The sequence below is a fragment of the Narcine bancroftii genome, chromosome 5 (assembly GCF_036971445.1).
Source record: "Narcine bancroftii isolate sNarBan1 chromosome 5, sNarBan1.hap1, whole genome shotgun sequence".
Lineage (NCBI taxonomy): Eukaryota > Metazoa > Chordata > Chondrichthyes > Torpediniformes > Narcinidae > Narcine > Narcine bancroftii.
The window spans coordinates 244,089,016-244,109,535 of record NC_091473.1 but is presented as its reverse complement, the minus strand read 5'-3'; the positions used below and the strand labels follow the sequence as shown (position 1 = coordinate 244,109,535).

General features: G+C 39.7%; 1 protein-coding gene across 2 annotated transcripts in view; it reads right to left on the bottom strand.

The window, feature by feature from the left end:
* The window catches only part of LOC138765125 (lysine-specific demethylase 9-like), a 79,633-nt gene that overhangs the window by 53,328 nt on the left and 5,785 nt on the right, over nt 1–20,520 (bottom strand). For both annotated transcript variants that reach the window (XM_069941910.1, XM_069941909.1), the window contains exon 2: nt 6,468–7,138. In XM_069941910.1, the coding sequence (XP_069798011.1) occupies nt 6,468–7,138 (671 nt within the window). The remainder of the gene's footprint in view (nt 1–6,467; nt 7,139–20,520) is intronic.

Here is a 20,520-nt window from a genome sequence, read left to right as displayed (position 1 = left end):
AAAACTCTAACTTGAGATACCCTTGCCTTAAAAATCCCTCGCTTTAATTCTATTGGACCAATAGAATTTTAAATTTAAAGTTATGTATTAGTGCAGAAAAGTGACATGGAAGAAAAAGGTCAGCCAAGATCTTATTGAATGGCTTACGCATTTTCTTAAGACTAAGAGAAAATCAGCCAATAAAGGAGGCACCATGTGTCTGGAGGGGAAGGAGTTTGGGGAGGTCCTAAATGAATACTTTGCTTCAGTATTTACAAGTGAAAAGAACCTGGATCAGGATGAGGTCAGAATAGAACAGGCTTGGGTGCTGGACAATGATAAGATTAAGGAAGAGGAAGTGTTGGATCTTCTTTAAGATTGATAAGTCCACGGGGCCAGATGCAATAAACTGCAGGTTGCTGTGGGAAGAGAGTGAAGAGATAGCTGGGGCAGTGGCTATGATCTTTGAGTCCTCTTTGGCCACAGGGGAGGTACTAGAGGACTGGAGAATGGCCAATGTGATCCTCTTGTTTAAAAGATGTTAATAGGGAGAATCCTGGTGAGTCTTACGTCAATGGTGTGCAAACTATTGAAGAGGATTCTTAAGGATAGGATCTATGAGCATTTCGAGAAATACAGACTACACAAGGATAGTTAACATGGCCTTGTGAAGGGAAGCTCATGTCTTGTTTTTTTGAGGAGGTAACAAGGAAATTGATGAGGGTAGATGTGGTCTATATGGTTTTAGTAAGGCACTTGACAAGGTCCCACATGAGAGACTTGTTCAGAAAGTAATGAGGCATGGGATCCATGGAACCTTGGCTGTGGACAAAAACTAGGCTTGCACATAGAAAGCAGAGAGTAGTAGTGGAAGGAAAGTATTCTGCCTGGAGGTCAGTGAATAGTGGAGTTCTGCAGTGATCTATTCTGGGATCCTTGCATTTTCTGATCTTTATAAATGACCTGGATGAAGAAGCAGAAGAATGGGTCAGTAAGTTTGTGGATGATACGAAGGTTGTCGTAGGTTACTAAAAGATATAGACAGGAAGTAGAGTTGGACGGAAAAGTGGCAGATGAAGTTCAATCCAGATAAATATGAGGTGATGCATTTTGGAACAGCAAACCAGAGAATGAGTACAGGGTTAATGATCGGTAACTTAGGAGTGTTGATGAACAGAGGAACCTTGGGGTCCAAATCCATACATACCTCAATGTCGCCACACAGGTTGATAGGATAGTTAAGAAGGCCTATGTGATGTTGGGATTGAGTTGATAGGAGTAGAAAAGTCATGTTGCAACTCTACAAATATTTGGTGAGACCACATTTAAGAGTATTGTGTTCAGTTCTGGTCATCTCATTAAAGGAAGGATATGGAAGCTATGGAGAAGGTGCAGAAGAGATTGGAAAATAAGTCTCGAGTCAAGGTTAGCAGATCTGGGACTTTTCTCTTTGGAAAATAGAAGGATGAGAGGAGACTTAAAGGATCTACAAGATTATGAGAACCAGCATCTTTTTTCCGGGGCAGGAATATCAAATCATGTATACAAAGTGGAGGGAAGTTTATAGGAGACATCAAGGGTGTTTTTTAAAAAAAATTACAGAGCTGTGGGTGCCTGGAATGCCTTGCCAGGGATGGTGGCGAAGGCTGAAATATTAAGGGGATTTAAGAGGCTCTTAGACAGGAACATGGATGGAAAAAAAATAGGTTACTGAATAGGAAGAGTTTTGTATTTATTTTTAAAAAGGAATATATGGGTCAAGCACAACATCGATGGCCCTGTACTGTGCTGTAGTGTTCTATGAGATGAGGTGGTTGGGTGGTTGGGGGGGGGGGGGGGGGGGGGCGGAGGGAAGAAAAATCAAAGAATATTATTCCACCATCTCTACTCAGTTGTTGTTTTGAGTTTTGATTTTTTTTTAATGTTTCTGTAGCTCATCAAAACATTCCTGAAAACATAAGAGGATTTAAGTTAAGAAATGGAGATCGAGTTATGCTTCCCACATGAGAGCTACAGAATTCATCAGCTTCACCAATTTCATTACATCGATTTTTGATCAGTCAAACGGAAAAATGCATATTGAGCAACACACAATCTAAGAATACAAAAAAAAACAGGGCCAGGTCTGTATGACTCAGCTATCTGCTCCAGTCAAAAGCCTGGTACAACATAACAAGATTGGGCAATCTTCTACCTCAATCCCATTTTCTACTCCAATTCCTCAACTCCATCAGTCTATGGTGGGTGACATCTATTCACCCATCATACTGCAGAATAAAAAAAGTCGACTCAAAACTGATAAGAGATAACGTGATCTTCATGGCTGCTAGGCTGTTGACTAGTTTCACATCTAAACCATAGTCAATGGGGTCTTCTTCAGAATTTATTCATAATTAACAGTTCAACTTCAATTTCTTCCACACTCGTTCACAACTAAGTAATTTAGGTTATGTGATATCAGTTGAAAAACATAATATGGGACCCCGGTCTCATTCTGATAGTGGCAAATCATCTGATTCCTTTCAAAGACCTGAACCATGAAGCATTGTTCATATGGTCTCTCTTGATGACACCTTGAATGTAGATCTGTACAAGAAATGGCAGTAGTACTGTTGAGAGGGCAGAGGCCAATAATCCTCATGCATTAAATAAATCAACACTATTTCAACCCTCAGCTACTTTCAAATAATTGTTAAAGTTTTCAATAACTATTGATTCTATCAATTTTGGTGTTTTGAAAATTAAATTCCATTTTTAAAAAATCTTTCAGTAAAATATTTTGTTAGTTGTCCACTCTGCTACATAGGTCATAATCCTTACTGAACTACACCATCACTAGTTTCAAGTTTGAATCTGACATTCAAGTCTTTCTCTTGGATTCTAGCTGCCCAATGGTCATTGCCTGTGATGGCCAGCCAATTAATAGTTGCTGTGTTTCTAGTCTGCCAAGGTTACTCAGTGGGATCGAGGAAGAGAGGAAGCAGGAGTACAATAGATAAATGACTAAAGTTACAGCACACTCCAAAAAGGCTTCAATGAAAGCAAGCCAAAGAAAGTTCTGGCTTATTTCTAAAAAAAATTAAAAAAATAACAAGCAACATTCTAATCCTGCCTAGAATATTGGTTGTATCATATTTGAAGTCCTATGCCTAGTTTTGGTTTCTGGGTTATAAAAAGGATGTGAAGACACTGGAAGAGGTCCAAAAATGATTTGAACCAGATGTGATCTGAACTGCAAGGTTGTACATGTCAAGAGGCACAGCTTCATTTCTTTTGTAATGAGAGCTAGGACTAGGGAGTGCTGCAACAGATGTCATAAAATGTAAATGTTGATCATGTAGTCATGGTGAATGATGTATGCAGCCTAGCAGGAAAATACAACTTTATTCACTGACTCTGCAGGATGTACCCTCTCATTCGGCGCTCTGTGGTCTTGAATCTTGAATCTGCCACCAGGGTGGTACTGTTAGTAGCACTAATACTCCAAAATCTGGTTACACTGCAGCCAAGTGTTTTGGTGATACAGTCCTGTTAATTTCTTCTATTCAGTTGTATTTTACCCCTTCAGGATGTCATCCAAGAGACCAAGAGGTGCAGAAGATGGTGCTAAAAAGCATAAGTGTAAATTATTATCTATGCTTGAAAGGTGGAGTCACCAAAAAAAAATTAGATAACGGAAATTCTGTAAAGTACTCTGGGATTGGATCATCAACTGTGTACATCTTAAAGAAACAAAAAGAAGCAGATTTTAAAGTTTTTTCTCTGAAAATGAAAGCCAGAAAAGTTTAAAGTTTTGGAAAACTTTGAAAGGTTCCAGGAGTATAGAATTACACTGTGCACTTATGAAGTGGTTTAAGTTAGGACATACCAAAAGCAAGCTACATTGCAACAATGGTTGAAGAAAGTCATTAATAACACTGCCAATGCTCATTCCAGTGAAGAAAATCCACTTCCTGAACCTCCTCTGCCCTTGATGCGCAAGTACCTGCTGACCATGGAGACCCTGCATATCCTTAATACAATGCTGACCATAATGTACTTCTGATGTAATTGAGCTACAGGTAGATTATTTTTGGTTTTAGGCTTTATATTACATTAGGTCAACATGTTTGGCATAGGGGTTAGCACAACATATTTACAGCACCAGCGATCGGAAGATGGGTTCGAATCCTGCACTGTCTGTAAGGTCAGTTTTTGTTTTCTGGAATTTTCTGTGGTTCAGCAATGGTCAGATCCCAACTTTGACGGATTAAAGAGATACAGCCTGTATTAACAAACACCCTAAATGTAGATCAGTACAAGAGGAGCATTAAAGGTACATAGGTAGATGGAGTTAGATTAAAAAGGTGACTGGAGTGGGGAATGGCATGTTTGGGCAGAATGTACTGGGAATTTATTTACTGCCCTACTTTACATTTAACAATTGAAAAGTTGGAATGAGGAGGAAATTGGGAGAAAACAGTAGCAGTGCTGTTGGACCAAGTGGCAATTAAAAAAAAAATACAGGAATCCAGAGATATGAATTACTGCAGGACAATGGTAGTAAGTTAAAAGATTAGCTCCATCGAATAATGGAGCAGAAGGGCTGACAACCCTACTTGTGCTTTTATTTTATTTTGTTAGGTTCTAAATTGATGCAAGAGGGTAACATCAATGATGGTAAATATTCTCCTCCTCACTTTGAAACTGTAGAATAAAAATGACAAATGATTGTGAAGATTCCAGGGCAAAGAGGAAATTAGTGTGTCTGTATCTATTGAAGATATATTACAAAGAGATGATTAAAACTAGTTGGAACAGAATGATATCACTGCATTCTTGTACACCAACAGTTTGGGGTGTATGGACACTTTGCAAGCTTGAGGTTGGGTTAGAGTTACAGTGAAGCATTTACATTTTCAGTCTGTGAAGCTCTGTTTAGAATAGGAACAGAAGAATTCATTTGTCCTTCAAGTCTATTCCGCCGTTAATCAATCATGCCTGAATGGGGAAAAATACAAATTTTTATCAACAGCAATGGGCAGAATGAAACCAAGGGATAAACAAGCATTGACTATAACAACATTGCAGGGACACCTTCTTCCCCTCTGCCATTAGATTTCTGGGCGGGCAGTGAACTACAGACACTACCTCACTTTTTTCTCTCCTTTTGTGCCAATTTATTTATTTATTTAAATAGTGTATTTATTGAAATAAGGTTGGATGTGTACGTGGAGGAGAGGGGGTTGGAGGGTTATTGGCGGAGAGCAGGAGGTTTGAGCTAGTGGAGTTGTTCTAGTGAACCGGTGCAGACTCGAAAGGTCAACCTGGCCTGTTTCTGCTCCGTAAATGGTTATATGGTTATTTTCATGTGGAAAATGAAAAGAAAGTCTGTACGAAATATATAATTATTTGAGATGGTGGACATGCAGGAACTTTTTGGTTATTATATTTGGTTTAAAAAAAATAAATCACAAAATACAGGTATACCCTGTTTTATGAATACTCAATTTACAAAAATGTACTTTCATGAAGAAACCTGTGTTAGCTTTTACAAAAGGATTTGAGTGAGTTTTCATTTTATGAAAATAGCCTTTCAATATTAGTGAATGGGTCTTCACTTTACACCATTTTGGCTTACAAAAGGTTTATTAAGAATGCTCTAGTTTCGTATACTTGCATCAGTTACTGGCAGCTACATGAAATGGACTGGTCAAGGAGCCATTTCTCTGCCTCTGAATGCTAACAAATATCAGCAAAGCTAATGGAGAAGCTTCTGTCAAATAATGGAACAAATTTATGTTTCCAGATGGGTTTCCCTAATTCCAATATAAATATTTTTATTTCAAGCTGGATGCTTTTGGGATGTTGTTTAAATGACAAGTATTCATATGCAATTTCACTCTGAGAGGTCATTTTCCAGTTGTGTTATTTTATGCCTGTCAGGAATTTAGGTTAGTGGTTGAGGTCTGGAAAGACTTCTGCATCACCATTTGCTTGATAGTTAATGCTACTTAAAGAGCGGATATTTCCACATGCATAGGAAACTTCTCGCTAAACGGTATGCGTTCCTTTCTGCAGGCATTGATTGGTAAACTTTGCTAATACCAGATAAAATGATAATTTTAACCTTTCTTAATAATATACTCCACATTGAGTCCATGGATAAACTACAATATGAACACCAGTACAAACCAGCTGGTGGTTGGGTATAAAACCAATCTTGGAAAACCGGGACGTGAAGTATACGTGCTTGTTGGTAGTCCCTGAAAACAGGGACACAGACTCCAAAAGGTCAAAACATATACCATTCTTCAGAGAAGTGGTTAAACATAGAGGCAGTTTGCAAAGGTGGTGTTAGAATTTATAAAATACACAATAGATTACTTTTAATCAATTTTCTATCAAATTGATTTAACATCTTCTGCGTTATCATTCTGCAATTCTTTTGTATTTCAGTTCACCTTTCAAAAACTGTTTAAAGAAGGCAACAGAACATTAAAACTTACCTGAGTCCGAAAGTTTGAGATGGTTGTAGTTTCTATATCCTTCTTCCCAAGTATTTCCATTTTTACTGGTGTGTTGGGGAAGTTGAAAGCAAAATAATCCAGAAAGTCTGGCAGGTAGGCTGCTGCTCCATGTATGATGGCCATTACATAGTGCGCTGCGCTTTTCTCATTTTCACTGAAAGTCAATGCAAGAAACTCTTCAGCAAACCTCTCCATCTCCATAGGAGACAAGAAAGAGAGTTCATCCATGTATGCATGAAGCACTGGCGCACCACCATTTGGCTGTTGTTCCACATGAATTAAGTGGGAAAATTTAGAGGAACCTGTCCGCAAAAGTCCTTTTCGGACACAGTAGTCTCTGTGTGATAAGTATGGCAACTGTGCGCCTGAGGGGATGGGACAATGGCTCATTTTCATGTCCAATCGGTTGAGTTCTTCCTCAAGCTTAATTGAAGTTTTGTTGATTATACTCGACTCATCTGAAGAACCTTGGCCCAAAGTATCAAGGTCAACACGAGTGAGACCTGCACAGGTTGTCTGCACCTCTTTATTGTACATTTTTAGCTGCCTTGGTCGTTCACCTTCTCTATGTTTCTTTTTCTTCTTTTTCTTTGTTTTTTTGCCCAAGTATTCATCAGGTCTCCGACTTTTCCCATTTTCATCAGAACCACCTGCAACAGGGAATACATTTTAAGACTGGATCAAATGTACCATAACTGAAATATTCTAAATAATAAAAGCACCTCAAGAAAACTCACAATGCTCGTCCTTTATCATAGGATATTATTAAGTTGTCTTTTCATACATGCAATCTTACTGAATGAAATAACGGAAATATTTCAATAATTTCTGATTCAATAACTGTATATCACTACTAAGCACCAAACTGGCTCCCACCAGGACTTAAATGTTACAAATGATGGTGCCTTTCCTTCTCCATGTGACTGTTTCACAATAGTGCAAAACCTGCTTCTCAAATATTCCTCAGACCTACCTTCATGCTATCTACAAGCCTTTTAACATTAGTTCATTCCTACCACCAGGCTTATTTTATTTTAAACTTTGCTTTATTGAATGATTTTTCTCAGCAAACCTGGTGCAGAAATCCCAGCATATGCACTTTCCTACACACCTACATTTCTTCTTGAGGACCTGCTCCAGTTCTCTAAATAATTTTACTTGAAGGCTTGGCACCTAAGAAAGCAAAAATTATTTTAGCTCAATTAGGTTGGAATGCTCTAATTATTTGAGGTGAACTAGGAGGAAACTTTCATGGAAAAAAAGTTTTATTATATGACAATAGCAGAAAATGTGTCAAGATGTCAGTACATTTTATACAGTGCACCACAATCCAAGTCTCCAGGTTCATTATACTGTCAAGCCACGGTGAACACTGAATCCTGGAGCATGTCAAAACTCTGTTGTAAACTGATGCTTCCTTTGCTTCTCTTGTAAAAATACAACATTACAGCCCAGTAAAGATCCTTCAGCCGAGAATGATGTAAACCTACTCAACTATCTAAATCTTCCCTACTTCACACCTCTTTTTCTTGCATCCATATGCCTGCCTAAGTGTTTTTTTAAATACCCCTCACGTGCCAGCTTCCACCACCATCACCCCCTGGCAATGCATTCCAGGAGCCCACTGATCTCTATGTGGGGATAAAAGGTCTTCCCCAAACTTTCTGCCTCTCACTTTATACGTCCTCTGGTACTGTCACCCTGGGGAAAAGGTGCTGTCTGTTCATCCTATCTATGCCTCTCATAATCTTATCACCCTCTATTAAGTTACCTCTCATCCTTCTTCGTTCCGAAGAGAAATACACGTTCTCCAAACCAGGCAAATCTTTTCTGCACCCTCTCCAAAGCTTTGATAGCTTGCTCTAATGAGGTAGCCAGAACTGAACATAACATTCCAAGTGTTGACCAACCAGAGTTTTACAAAGCTGCAACATTACCTCATGGCTCTTGAACTCAATAGCCTTTTTAAACTACCTTATCAACCTGCTCAACAATCTTGAGCAATGGATTTGGAACACAAGGTCCCTTTGTTCTTCTACACTATTAAGAATCCTGCCATTGGCCATGTACTATACCTTCAACCTTCCAAAATGTACTATTTCATACTTGCCCAGATTGAATGCCATCTGACACTTCTCCAGCCAATTCAGCATCCTGTCTAGATCCTGATGTAACCCTCGACAACCTTCTACACTATCCACAATGCCTTCAATCTCCACGTCATCTACAAACTTACTGACTCGTCCTTCCAATTCTTCGCCCAGGTCATTTATAAAAATCATAAAGAGCAGGGGACCCAGAACAGATCCCTGTGGAACTCCACCAGTCACTGACCTCCAGGCAGAATACATTCCATCTATTACTATACTCTGCTTTTTAAAGGTTCCATGGATCCTATGGTGAATCTCATCCAGTCCTGGGGCCTTAGCAGTCCAAATGTTTTTACGAAGATCCAGCACTTCCTCTTTCTTAACTTCAACACGCAAGCCTGATCTATACTGTCCTCACATTAACCAAGGTCCTTCTCTCTGGTGAACACTGAAGCAAAGTATTCATTTAGGACCTCCCTACATCCTGACTTCAGGCATATAACCATTTACGGAGCGGAAACAGGCCATGTTGGCCTTTCGAGTCCGCACTGGTTCACTGATTTTGTGTGCCCTCTTCAAGCATTGGTCCCGGTAGATCTTGGGTAATATTTCACGGATAAGACCAAAATTGAAACTGAATTTCTATCAAAAAGAATTTGTAAAAATTGCATTATAAGTTGCTAGAAAATGCATAGCAGTGACTGTTCCTTCCTTTATCCTTAGTGGCCCCACCTTTATTCCCATCATCCTTCTGTTCTTCACATATGCATAGAACTACTTAGGGTTTTCCTTAATCCTACAGGCCCCTTTCTAGCTGTCCCAAGTCCTTAAGTTCCTTCCTGGCTACCTGACATTTGCTTTCTGAACTTTATATATGCTTACTTCTTCCTCTTAAATGATTATCTCACCTCTTGTCAACCACAGTTCTCTTATCCTACCATCTTTTCCCTGCCTCAGTGGGACAAACCTAGCTAGAGCCCTACAAAAGTGGTTCCCAAACATCTTCCACATTACTTCTATGCTTCCCCCCACCGTGAGGACATCTGTTCCCAATTTACTCTCCTCAGTTGCTGCCCAATCCCATCATAATTAGCCCTTCCCCATTTCAATACTTTACCATTTTGCCAACACCTATCCTTGCCCATAGTTATGTAAAAGGTCAGCAAGTTATGGTCACTGTCATCGAAAAGCTCCCTCACTGAGAGATCTGTCACCTCATCAGGTTCATTATCTAGTACAGTATTAGATCCAGTATGGCCTCTTATCTAGTCGACTTGTTCACACAGAATCCTTCTTGGACACACCTGACAAATTCTGCCCCATCTATTCCTCTTGCAGCAAGGAGGTGCCAGTCAATACTAGGGAATATGAAGTCTCTTCCAATTATGTGTTTTTTTTTTAAAAGAGGCAAAATGGTATATTCTTTCTAGATGACAATCAAATAAAATCAGCACTTAGAGAGCATCCAATTCTTCCCAAGACACAAGACTTGCAGTTTTGCTTTTAAACAGCAGAGATAGAGAAAAACATTTCAAAGCCCATATGGAATGTAGAATGAATATCCATCACCCCACACAGCATTCTTTACAATCACATCCATCTTCGAAAAATAGTATGAAAATCATATCAAATTTATGTGTTCAGCAATGAATAAATATTAAATATCAGAAACTACCCTTTTACATTCATGATCCTTAGTCTTGAACCCTGCGAATATTGTTAATACTGCATTTTAAAAGGGTTTTTTGTTTGCAAGAATGGTATTACTCAATGGTGGCCTTGAGCAAGGTATAGTTAACCACAAGCTGATGACAAATACAAATTCTGGTTCCTCAGAAAGTTAAACAAGAACACACTTACTAGTTCGGATGCTTATCGAGATTTTTCCATACCTTGATGAAGGGCTCTAGCCTGAAACATCAGTTACCGGTGGATATTTTTACTGTTGCTACATAAAGGTCACTGCTTGACCTGCTGAGTTTCTCCAGCTTTGTGTTTCTGCTTGCTAGTTGCAACTGGTTTCAGTAGGGTTACTGAAATGACCAGCTAAATGAGGTGGCAGAAAGCAGCTGGACTCGATTCTCAGTTAACATCCTCAGGCAACTAGAGAGGGAACAGGTTGGTGTTGGGTGAGGGAAGACATTGGCAACAAATGTTGCTTCTTTGCCCAGGATACCTCTCCACAATGTAATAACAAAAGTGGTACTAAAACTGAAAAGAAGTTAACTGAAACCAGATCTTCACATCATTGCCAAGTCCACAATATCCCTGTAACAGGTTTGTTTTCAGACTTACTTAAGTAGGACAATGCCTTTTTGCCATTTTTAACTATTTTCTATAGGTGGAGGTATCCACTAGAAAACACTGTGACCCACAAATGTTTACCCTTAAGAACAGCTCCAACTGTTTCTTTGGCTTGGCTTCGCGGACGAAGATTTATGGAGGGGGTAAAAAGTCCACGTCAGCTGCAGGCTCGTTTGTGGCTGACCAGTCCGATGCGGGACAGGCAGACACGATTGCAGCGGTTGCAAGGGAAAATTGGTTGGTTGGGGTTGGGTGTTGGGTTTTTCCTCCTTTGCCTTTTGTCAGTGAGGTGGGCTCTGCGGTCTTCTTCAAAGGAGGCTGCTGCCCGCCAAACTGTGAGGCGCCAAGATGCACGGTTTGAGGCGTTATCAACACTCCAACTGTATGCTTATACCAGTCTCATCAGTGTACAAGCCTGAAAGATGAATGTGTTATCTGGTGCGGTGCATACAACTTAGAAAATGAAAAGTACCACGCCACTGTTTAAGGAGTTAAACTAAAAGGTAGATGACCGACAAAGCTATATCATCATTTCTGGCTAAGTGTAGCAACAAACTCATTATAGGGATATTGTGGGATTTGGGGAGATGAAGTATACCATGACAATACTACTATATGGTTAACAGGATCAAATGACCCCCTTTTTAATTTCAGTACCATCAATGTCTATCATTCATGGTGGTATTTAATCCTTCCTCCCCAATTAAAAAGTATATCGTTGTAAAAATTGTTTTTAAGTAAATGCAGATTGTTAGAGGGTTGTCTGATGTGGCATTGCTATATGAAAAGCATTCACAGCTAAACATCTGACAGCAAAGAAAGGCTCCTTGCATCTCAAGTTCATTATCATCGGATTATACAAGTGCAACCCAAAGCATTCTCCCATGCAAAAACACATACATGCAAACACACACCTATGCAGTAGGCATATACATACAGTATATAAAAATAAATAAATGTTAAATAAATAGCAGAATTTTGGAGGCTTTGTATGTGCTATTCATCAGTCATTCAGTATTCTCACTGCCTGTAGGAAGAAGCTTTCCACCCCCCCCCCCCCCCCCTAGCCTGATGGGTCTGATACTCCAGTATCTCATGCCCAATAGGAGTAGCTGAAAGATGCTCTGTGCAGGGTGACAGTGATCCTCAATGATTTTCTGAGCCCAGTTCAAACAAGGATCCCAGTAGATCACGTCAATAGAAGGGGAGGGTGATTGCAGCGATCCTTCTGATGCTTTTATGGTCATGTGGATTGACCTCTGATCTAATGCTCCACAGCAAACATACCATATTATGTTGCAGCCGGCCATAATATGATGGAGCTCATGCACAAAACTAGCAGGACTGTTGGCCTCAGTCTTCTCAGGAAGTGCAGTTGTTGTTGCGCCTTCCTGACAAGTGAGAAAATGTCGTATGCCCAGGATAAGTTACTTCTGAAGTTGACTCCAAGGAATGTGCTGCTCTCTATTCTCTCCACTACAAAGTTATTAATGTGTAGTGGAAGGTGGTTGACCCTGGTCCTCCTAAAGTCACAATCATCTCCTTTTTCTTGGATGCACTGAAACCCAAGTTGTTATTTTTGCACTACATCACGAGATTTTCCACCTATTCTCTGTAGTGCAACTCCTCAGCGGTGCTGATGAGGTCAACTACGATCATGGTTGGAGCTGGAGCAGTAGCATGAACGGGAGCAAGAAAGCACACAGCCCTGAAGTGCAGCAGTAATCGGTATGATAAAGCTCGACAGTCTTCTGTTGACGCAGACAGATTATGGTCTTTCTGTTAGGAACTCAAGAATCCAGTTAGAGAGGGGTGTTAAGTACCAATGAGAACAGCTTCTCATTGTCTGATTTGGCATTGCAATGAAAAGCATTCACAGCTAAACATCTGACAGCAAAGAAAGGCTCCTAGCATCTCAAGTTCTCTGGGGGGGGGGGGCTGATCGTATTAAACACTGAAAGGAAGATCAGCCTGGCGTATGAGATGCATTCTCTTCTCCAGGTGGGTCAGGATGGAGACATCAGTGGAAATGAAATGGGCCCAGTGTCTCTGGGAGATGTGCTTTGATGTAGTTGAAGCAGTTCATAATGGAGGAGGTCAGTGAGGCGTGTTACTGTCACCCTCTGATCTCGATGACATCCTCAATAGACTTGATGATGTATCCAGTTACTGAGTTAGTGTACTCCTCAATGTTTACATGACTGTTGTAGGCAACTGCCTCCGAGAAACAGTTCCAGCATGTGGTCTCAAAACAACCCTATAGCGCTGCTGCAACCCTCTACCCACCCACCCAGGGGCCACAACCTGATCTCCCTGACTAGAGGTCTGTATGTCAGGGTTAGGAGAACAGATCATAGTATCCAAGGTGGGGGTAAGGGGGCAGCCTTGTACACACCAATAACATTGGTGTACACCCGATCCAGGTTGTTCTCTCCTGTAGTGGCAAATCCTGTTAAAACCACAGTAGAACTATTTTCAGGTTGACATGGTTGAAGTCGCCAGCTGCAATAATTTCAATGACAGGGAGGGATGTCTGGGCTTCACATATGGCATTGTAAAGCTCCTTCATTGCTTCACCGTCATTAGTCCAAGATGAAACTTAGGCTGTGGCAATCTGCATGCCTGAGTATTCCCTTGGCAGGTTGAAGGGCCTGCATTTCATCATCAGGTACACTGATGAGCAGAAGTTCTTTACAACAGAGATGTTTGTGTATTTTTGGTGTACAGTCCCCCTACTTGAATCTGTCCTGAAGGATTCTGAGTCTGAAATGGAGTATTGGAGCCATGCTTCAGTAAGCACCAGAGCACAGCAGCCCTGAAAGTTCTTTTTGGATCCGATGCAGCGTCAGGCCAATTTGCAAATCCATTTTGGCAACGCAAAAATTAAAATATAAAAATGTAATGTTAGAACTTGACTAAAGCACATTCAGAACCACAGGGAACATACTCCTAACCATATACACTCTTTTGACCAGTGGGCTGTAATGGTCAAAAAAAAAAATCAGAGCTAAATACACACTGATCTATCAGGAAAGCTGTCTTCCAGTCAGTTTCTACTTGATCCCTCAACAGTTTAGTAGTTCCAAATGTACAGCTACATGGTTAATGATTTTAACTCAGTTTGTTCTCCAGTAGAGCAATGACATTGGAATCTTAATAGTCTTAACATGAACAAAATTAAATGTTTGTACTCCATAAATGCTAAAAAAAAAACCCAAATATCCTTCTGTGCAGAAGTTCTTTAAATTTAAATTTCAAGGTCTAGATTTCATTTCTGGCCTTCAAGTTATCCAACTCTTACTTTGCATCAGTGACCATGTCTTCAACTCAAAGTACTTAAAATCTACTCATCTGACCAAACATTTACTCACCAATGTCAACATTCCTTTGTGTGTCTAATTTGGTAGAATCTCCAAAACTCCAAATCATTTCAAACAGAGCCAAGTTCACCAATAGCCACTTTCAGGTGGCCAGAATGTAAAGCCGCCTATTCTATCCCAATGCGCTGTCGGGTGACCACCTGAAAGTGGAGAACCCGGCCAGGAGGAGCACTTACCTAACCCTCCTCGGGAAGGTATATTCTCCAGCTCAGAGAATCTCCCGTTGCACCTGAAAGCAGCAGTGGGACTACGGCCACAGTCCACAGGAGCCGGCGTTCGCTCGGACGCGGCTCTCCTTCAGCTAGCACATTCAGGTGAGAGAGAGGAGTCTTCTCCACGGCCATCTGAATATCCCAGCTGCACTCCCCCAGCCGCGTCTGCCTGCGCACTAACTGTGTCCGAGCACCTGAAAGCGGCTAATGTAACTACGATAATATTGTTCATTTGATAACATTAAAAAAAAACAGCAAATTCAGTGACTATTACATTATGGGACACATGATGCTGGATTCCCTATAATACAAGAATAGATTTCCAAAACACTTAATGACACTTATGTACCTTTATCTTTGCTACATAAAGTACACTGTTTGGCCTGCTGAGTTTCTCCAGCATTGGGTTTTTACTTCAATGACTAAAATGATTTGGCACACCTTCAGCTAAATACAAAAGATACATTATTATTGCAGTCCTCAGGTTCCACGCAAATACCTCATGGGTCAAGAAGCTACTATACCTTTTTCCAAGTTGAAATGAATACACAGTACTGTTGGGAGTTTATTTCTCATACTGTTACCAAGGTTGCAAGTGTGGTAGACTTTGATCAGATAGGAACGGCTAAGAATGCTACACTAAGTTCCTTATCAAGAAGCAAATGTAACAAATTTTAAACAGTTGTTTGATGTTCAATTTGATGGAAACAGCAGGAAAGGGCAAGGTTAGGCTTGAAAAATAGAAACAAACCTAGCAAGGCTCAGGCAGCAACAATGGAAGAACAGGTGTTTGTCAAAATATTGTGCATGTGGCACAAATTCAGTAATTTTCCCACACCCAATGCATATGCTAAGTTTCAACTGTACTGCACAGGAACCAAAAGATCTCAAACATCAAATTCCCAAATCTGTCAGATGGAATTCAACCGTGCTGCATAATTAACCAACTCTCACTTCCTCATCAGCACCATTCTATGCAAACACATTAATAATCAAGCAAAAAAAAAACTAGAGAATGTTCAACGTTGATTTATTTTTGCTTTTTAAAATTATTTCCAAGCTGCTTTGGATTCTTGCATAATATACAAATCTGATTACAATATTTTTGTGACAATAGCATGTAATACAATGATGCTAACATTGAAAACTTTACTGTTACCCTATTATGGAGCAGTACATAAATTATTCATGTGCTACACAACCTGACTACAGCAATATGCACATACTAATCAGTAAAATAAAAAGCACATGGTTACACAAACACTGCTCAACTTTTCAAGGGCATAACTGATATTAGACTGGGAAAGGAAGCTCGACATGGCAAAAAAAATTGCTCAAACATTTTATTTTCTTGCTACCTCTTCCACCAATCAACACATGTATATGTTTATGAATCTAGACCTTTTCAACACACAGATTTCCATCTGGTCAAATTAAAGCACGGCAGGAACACCACCATTAAAAAAGAAAAACATTTCCAGATTCTCTACAGCTGTCAAAAGACAAAAGCAACATTCAGGGGCTTTTATAATTGGTGGGCAAAAATTGGCCAAAGAGATGGATTTGAAGCAACAAGTTAACTCAAGGAAGAAAATACCAGGAAGTGAAAATCAGATGAAAACATGGACTCCAATGACAAGGTCATATCTTGGATTTCTGTTGTCTGGCAAAGGAAGGTGTGCGGCCAGAGAAACTTAAATACAAGGCTGGAAATGTTAAATTTGATTCACGAGGGACAGAAAACCAAACAGGAACAGAGAATTCAATAACCTTGTTTTTTATTCCACCATTGTAAGGGATAATAACTGAATGACTGATTCCAGCTGCCATTTTTACTTCATATTCCAAATAAGGGATTTAAAAAAAAATTGCATTATAAAGAGTTCCATATTTTTACCATCCTCAAAATATTTCTCAATTTCTGTTTTGTCCTGACTTTTGTCCTATATATTCCATCAGCAGAAAAAGGTATTTTATTTACCTGTCCTGTCAATTACTTTCAAGAGCCTAACACAAATCATCCTTTATACTTCAAGCACAGATTTTAAAGTGAGGGGAAAGATTTAAATGGTTCCTTGAGGGGCACTTTCTCTTCTCTCCTCCCCTCCCTCCCTCCCTCCCCCCCCCACCCTCAGAGTGTGGTGATCTACCAGAGATAGAGTGGTGAGGGCATTTGTAACCTTTAAATGACATTTAGCCAGGAACACGACATAGGAAACGTTCAGAGGGAACCTAACACAGGCAAGTAGGACTAACTTGGTTAGTATAGACAAGTTGGGCTGAAGGGCCCATTTCTGTATAAAAAATAAGCTACAACTAATATGCTGGAGAATACAAGCCCAGTTCATGTAACGAGGTGAAAGGGCAGGAAAGAATACTAGCAGTGTTTTGGACATAATGTTGAATCAAGGATCATAGAAACAGGTCCATTCAGCACAACTTGTCCATGCTAACGGTGATGCTAATCCCACTTACTGATACAAGGCCCAGATCCCTCAATGCTTTCCCTATCCAGGTTCCTGTTGGTTGAAGTATGGAAAGACAGAGAGGGAAGCACTTGAGTTTGGAAGTTTCAGCAGCAGATATACAGAGATTGGACATAGCATTTAAGCCTGTGCCCAGGGATCTATCCAATCCCTGATAACACAGTGCAACTATATCACATATATTGCACAAGGTGATAAATTTATGAACTCAATGTCCCAAATCAATTTGCAGCTAATGAAATATCTTTGAAGATGGCCAATATAAGCAGAGCGACTAAATCATTTGTTTTTGGCAAAGTTTGTAATAGAATGGAATCTTATATTCAACAAAGATGGCAGACCTCATTTGAAAAACAATGGACGTGGTCACATATCCTTCATACTGCAATTAACCATGGGGTGGCCCAGTTAGCGTAGCCCAGTGACTCAGGTTAGAATCCAACACAGTAAGTTTATACGTTCTCCCCGTGTCAGCGTGGGTTTCCTCCCACCCTTCAAAAACATATGGGGTTGTAGGTAAATTGTGCGTAAATGGGCAGCACAGAGGCTCATGGACTGTTAGGACCTAAATTACTGAGCTATATATCTAATTTTTTTTTGTTAAATAACTTTCTTTACCCCAAGGATCCAAAGTGGGCCTTAAACAAGGATATTCTCCATTCAGCTGTGCCCAACTATTGTGCATTGGATTGGAGTAAACCTTGACAAACTCTATTGCAAATGGTGCGCAATTTCTCATAAAAGCCTCCAGCAAATACTTCAGATTGACATCAACAGCTACACATAGCTAAATTTTTGTGTCCTCAAAGTAATTCAGCTTTGAAAATTATTCTGCAAATCAAACTTCAATTAGAAGAGATACAGGCACCAATATTTTGGGTTGTGACAGATTATGTAGTGTTTGTATTGTAAATAGCTATGTTTTTGGAAGATAAATTGGGGCAGGTTTATTTTAAGAGAAGGTCGCATACAAACATTTCAAAATAGATCTCATTTAAAATACTGGAGCTCTGCTCAAAACAGACAGGGTGGCTCCTGGGGGGCCTTTGCAAAAACTTTGGGGAGTGCCCAAGAGACATCGCTAATGGATTGTTGTTTTGAAAAGCAACAGATGAAAGAGATTGGAGGAGTAGATTGGAGCTGCAGGCTGTCTGGAGTTCAGCTTACTGTTTTAAGAGTGTCATGAAGTTTTTGCAAGCAGAGATAGTCAACAGGTGGTTTCGCTGAGCGAGAGCGAGCGAGAGAGAGCGAGTGTGCGAGAATTCAGTTCTGAGATGACCAGAAAAAGAGGCTATTATCTGATGGGGCAAGTTTCTTCGGCAAGACACTGACGTGGCTGATTAAAAGGGATCAGTTTGTGTCCAGGAACAACAAATCTCTCTCTGAAAACTGACAAGAACCTTCCTGAGTAGTAACCATTTACCTTTCAAGCACCAAAGCCTGGTGAACTTCATAAATGTTAAATTCTGTGCACAGTATAAGAATTGCCTGCAACCAGTAAACTTGGAGGAATGAGAAGTGAGATTGGTCTGTGAACTTTCTAAACTTACACACACACTGCATACACAAGTGCTTAAAATTAGAAGGGGGTTAAGTTAGGTTAGTTAAGTTAATAGTGATAAGTTAAAGTGTGATTCTATTTTCATGTTTAAAGATAATTAAAAGCAACTTTTGTTTAATTAACCACTTGTCTTGGTGAAAATCAATTGCTGCTGGGTTTTGGGGTCCTCTGGGCTCATAACATGGCAAGCATTATTTTTTGGGAATAGTGCCAGATTTTCTGAGAGATTTACCACAACCATAGGACAAGAGGATAGGAAATAGCAATTTTGCCTTTAGTAGACCATACAACATCAATGACATTCTATCAAACTGAACCAACAAGAGAGTTCACATATAGAAATAAATTAGTGTTCTACAACATTCTTTTTTATATATTTAAACACACTTTTCCAGTCGTTCTGAAGACACCCTTTCCCCAATAGCAAAACAAAGCATTAGAGTACAATCGAGGTTACATATTTAGAATAATACTTTTGGATATTTTTTAACCAGAGAATGAAACTACAAAATGCCCGCCAAAACATGTTCTGGGCCCACAGCCCACCTCCCAACTCTACCATTCTTGCACATCATATCCTCCTACCCAAGTATTTGTATATTCTCCTGTTTCATAATATGCCTTACAAACATTGCTATAAATATGTATTGACACAAAAGGAGCTGCTTTCTTCAGACACGTATCAGTGGGAAGCATGTTTATTTCTGATCTTAGAGCAGGTTTAGAAGGCATTCTTGCACTTCAAGCAGTCAGAACTGACAGGAATAACAGGGATGTCCAACGTCCAAAAACATTAATTACTTGTACAGATCTGATTCAAGATATCTAAATATTATTGCTCACCCGGACATCCCTCAAGGAAATCACATTTCGAATCAGTTATAGAGCACTTAATTAAGTTCTTTGGCCCATCACATCTATGCTGACCATCAAGCCAATCTTCATTAATCCCACTTGCCTGCATTAACTGCACATCTCTCTACACTCTGCAAATTCATGTATCTGTGCAAATGCCCCTTTAAACCTCAGTTCAAAGATGAGCTTTGCAAAAATAAAGCAATGCTTAACATGCCACCACTTCCTCTAGTAGCTCATTCCTATGTGAAACATTTGTCCTTCAGATCTACTTTAAACTTTTGCCCTTTTAAATTACCCTACCACGGGAAAAAGGCACAGACCATCTAACCTATCTATGCTTCAATTTAGAATACCTCCATCATGTCACCTCTCATCTTAAATTCAGTTCAGTTTTAAAAAGACCTAGTTTAATCATTCCATCCTGGTGACATAAGCACTACAAAGCCAGGCAGGCAATATCCTTGTACATCTTTTCTGCAACCTCTCTCACAGAATCACATTCATTTTGAAATAAAATTATAATTCTGAAATCTTAAATTTCAAACATAAAACTATATTGAAAAAAATTGTAATCTTGTTATGTCTGACTTCAAAAACTAGAACATAAAAATTTAGGCTAATGTGCGTTATGCAACAGCAAGGGATTATTGCAGAGGTGCCAGCTGTCAGGTAAGGCAGCAATGTGCACTTCAACACAGTACGTCTAACTTGAAACATGTCCCACAACAGTTCACAGGCATTTTAAAAATAAAATCTGGAGTCAAGCTATACAAGGAGATACCACCATAAGAATAAAAATCCTTAGTTCAAAGATAAGCTTTGGAAAAAATGAAGCAATGTTTTTCATGGGAGTGCCAGAATTTCCCCCCTGCACAGCTGAAAGATCAGTCATTAATAATGGGGAAACAATTCATCATAATTAACATTGAGAATGTTGGAGAGGCCAGTACTGGTGAGCTGAGAAACTTGGCAAATAGTTGTACAGGAAGTTACAATGACATGGAAAAAAAAATTAAACAAGGGTTTAAATTTTTTTTAAATTTAGTCATACAGCACAGTAACAGACTCTTTTAGCCAATGACCCTGTGCCATCCTATTACACCCGATTAACCTACAATACTGGTATGTTTTTAAGGGTGGG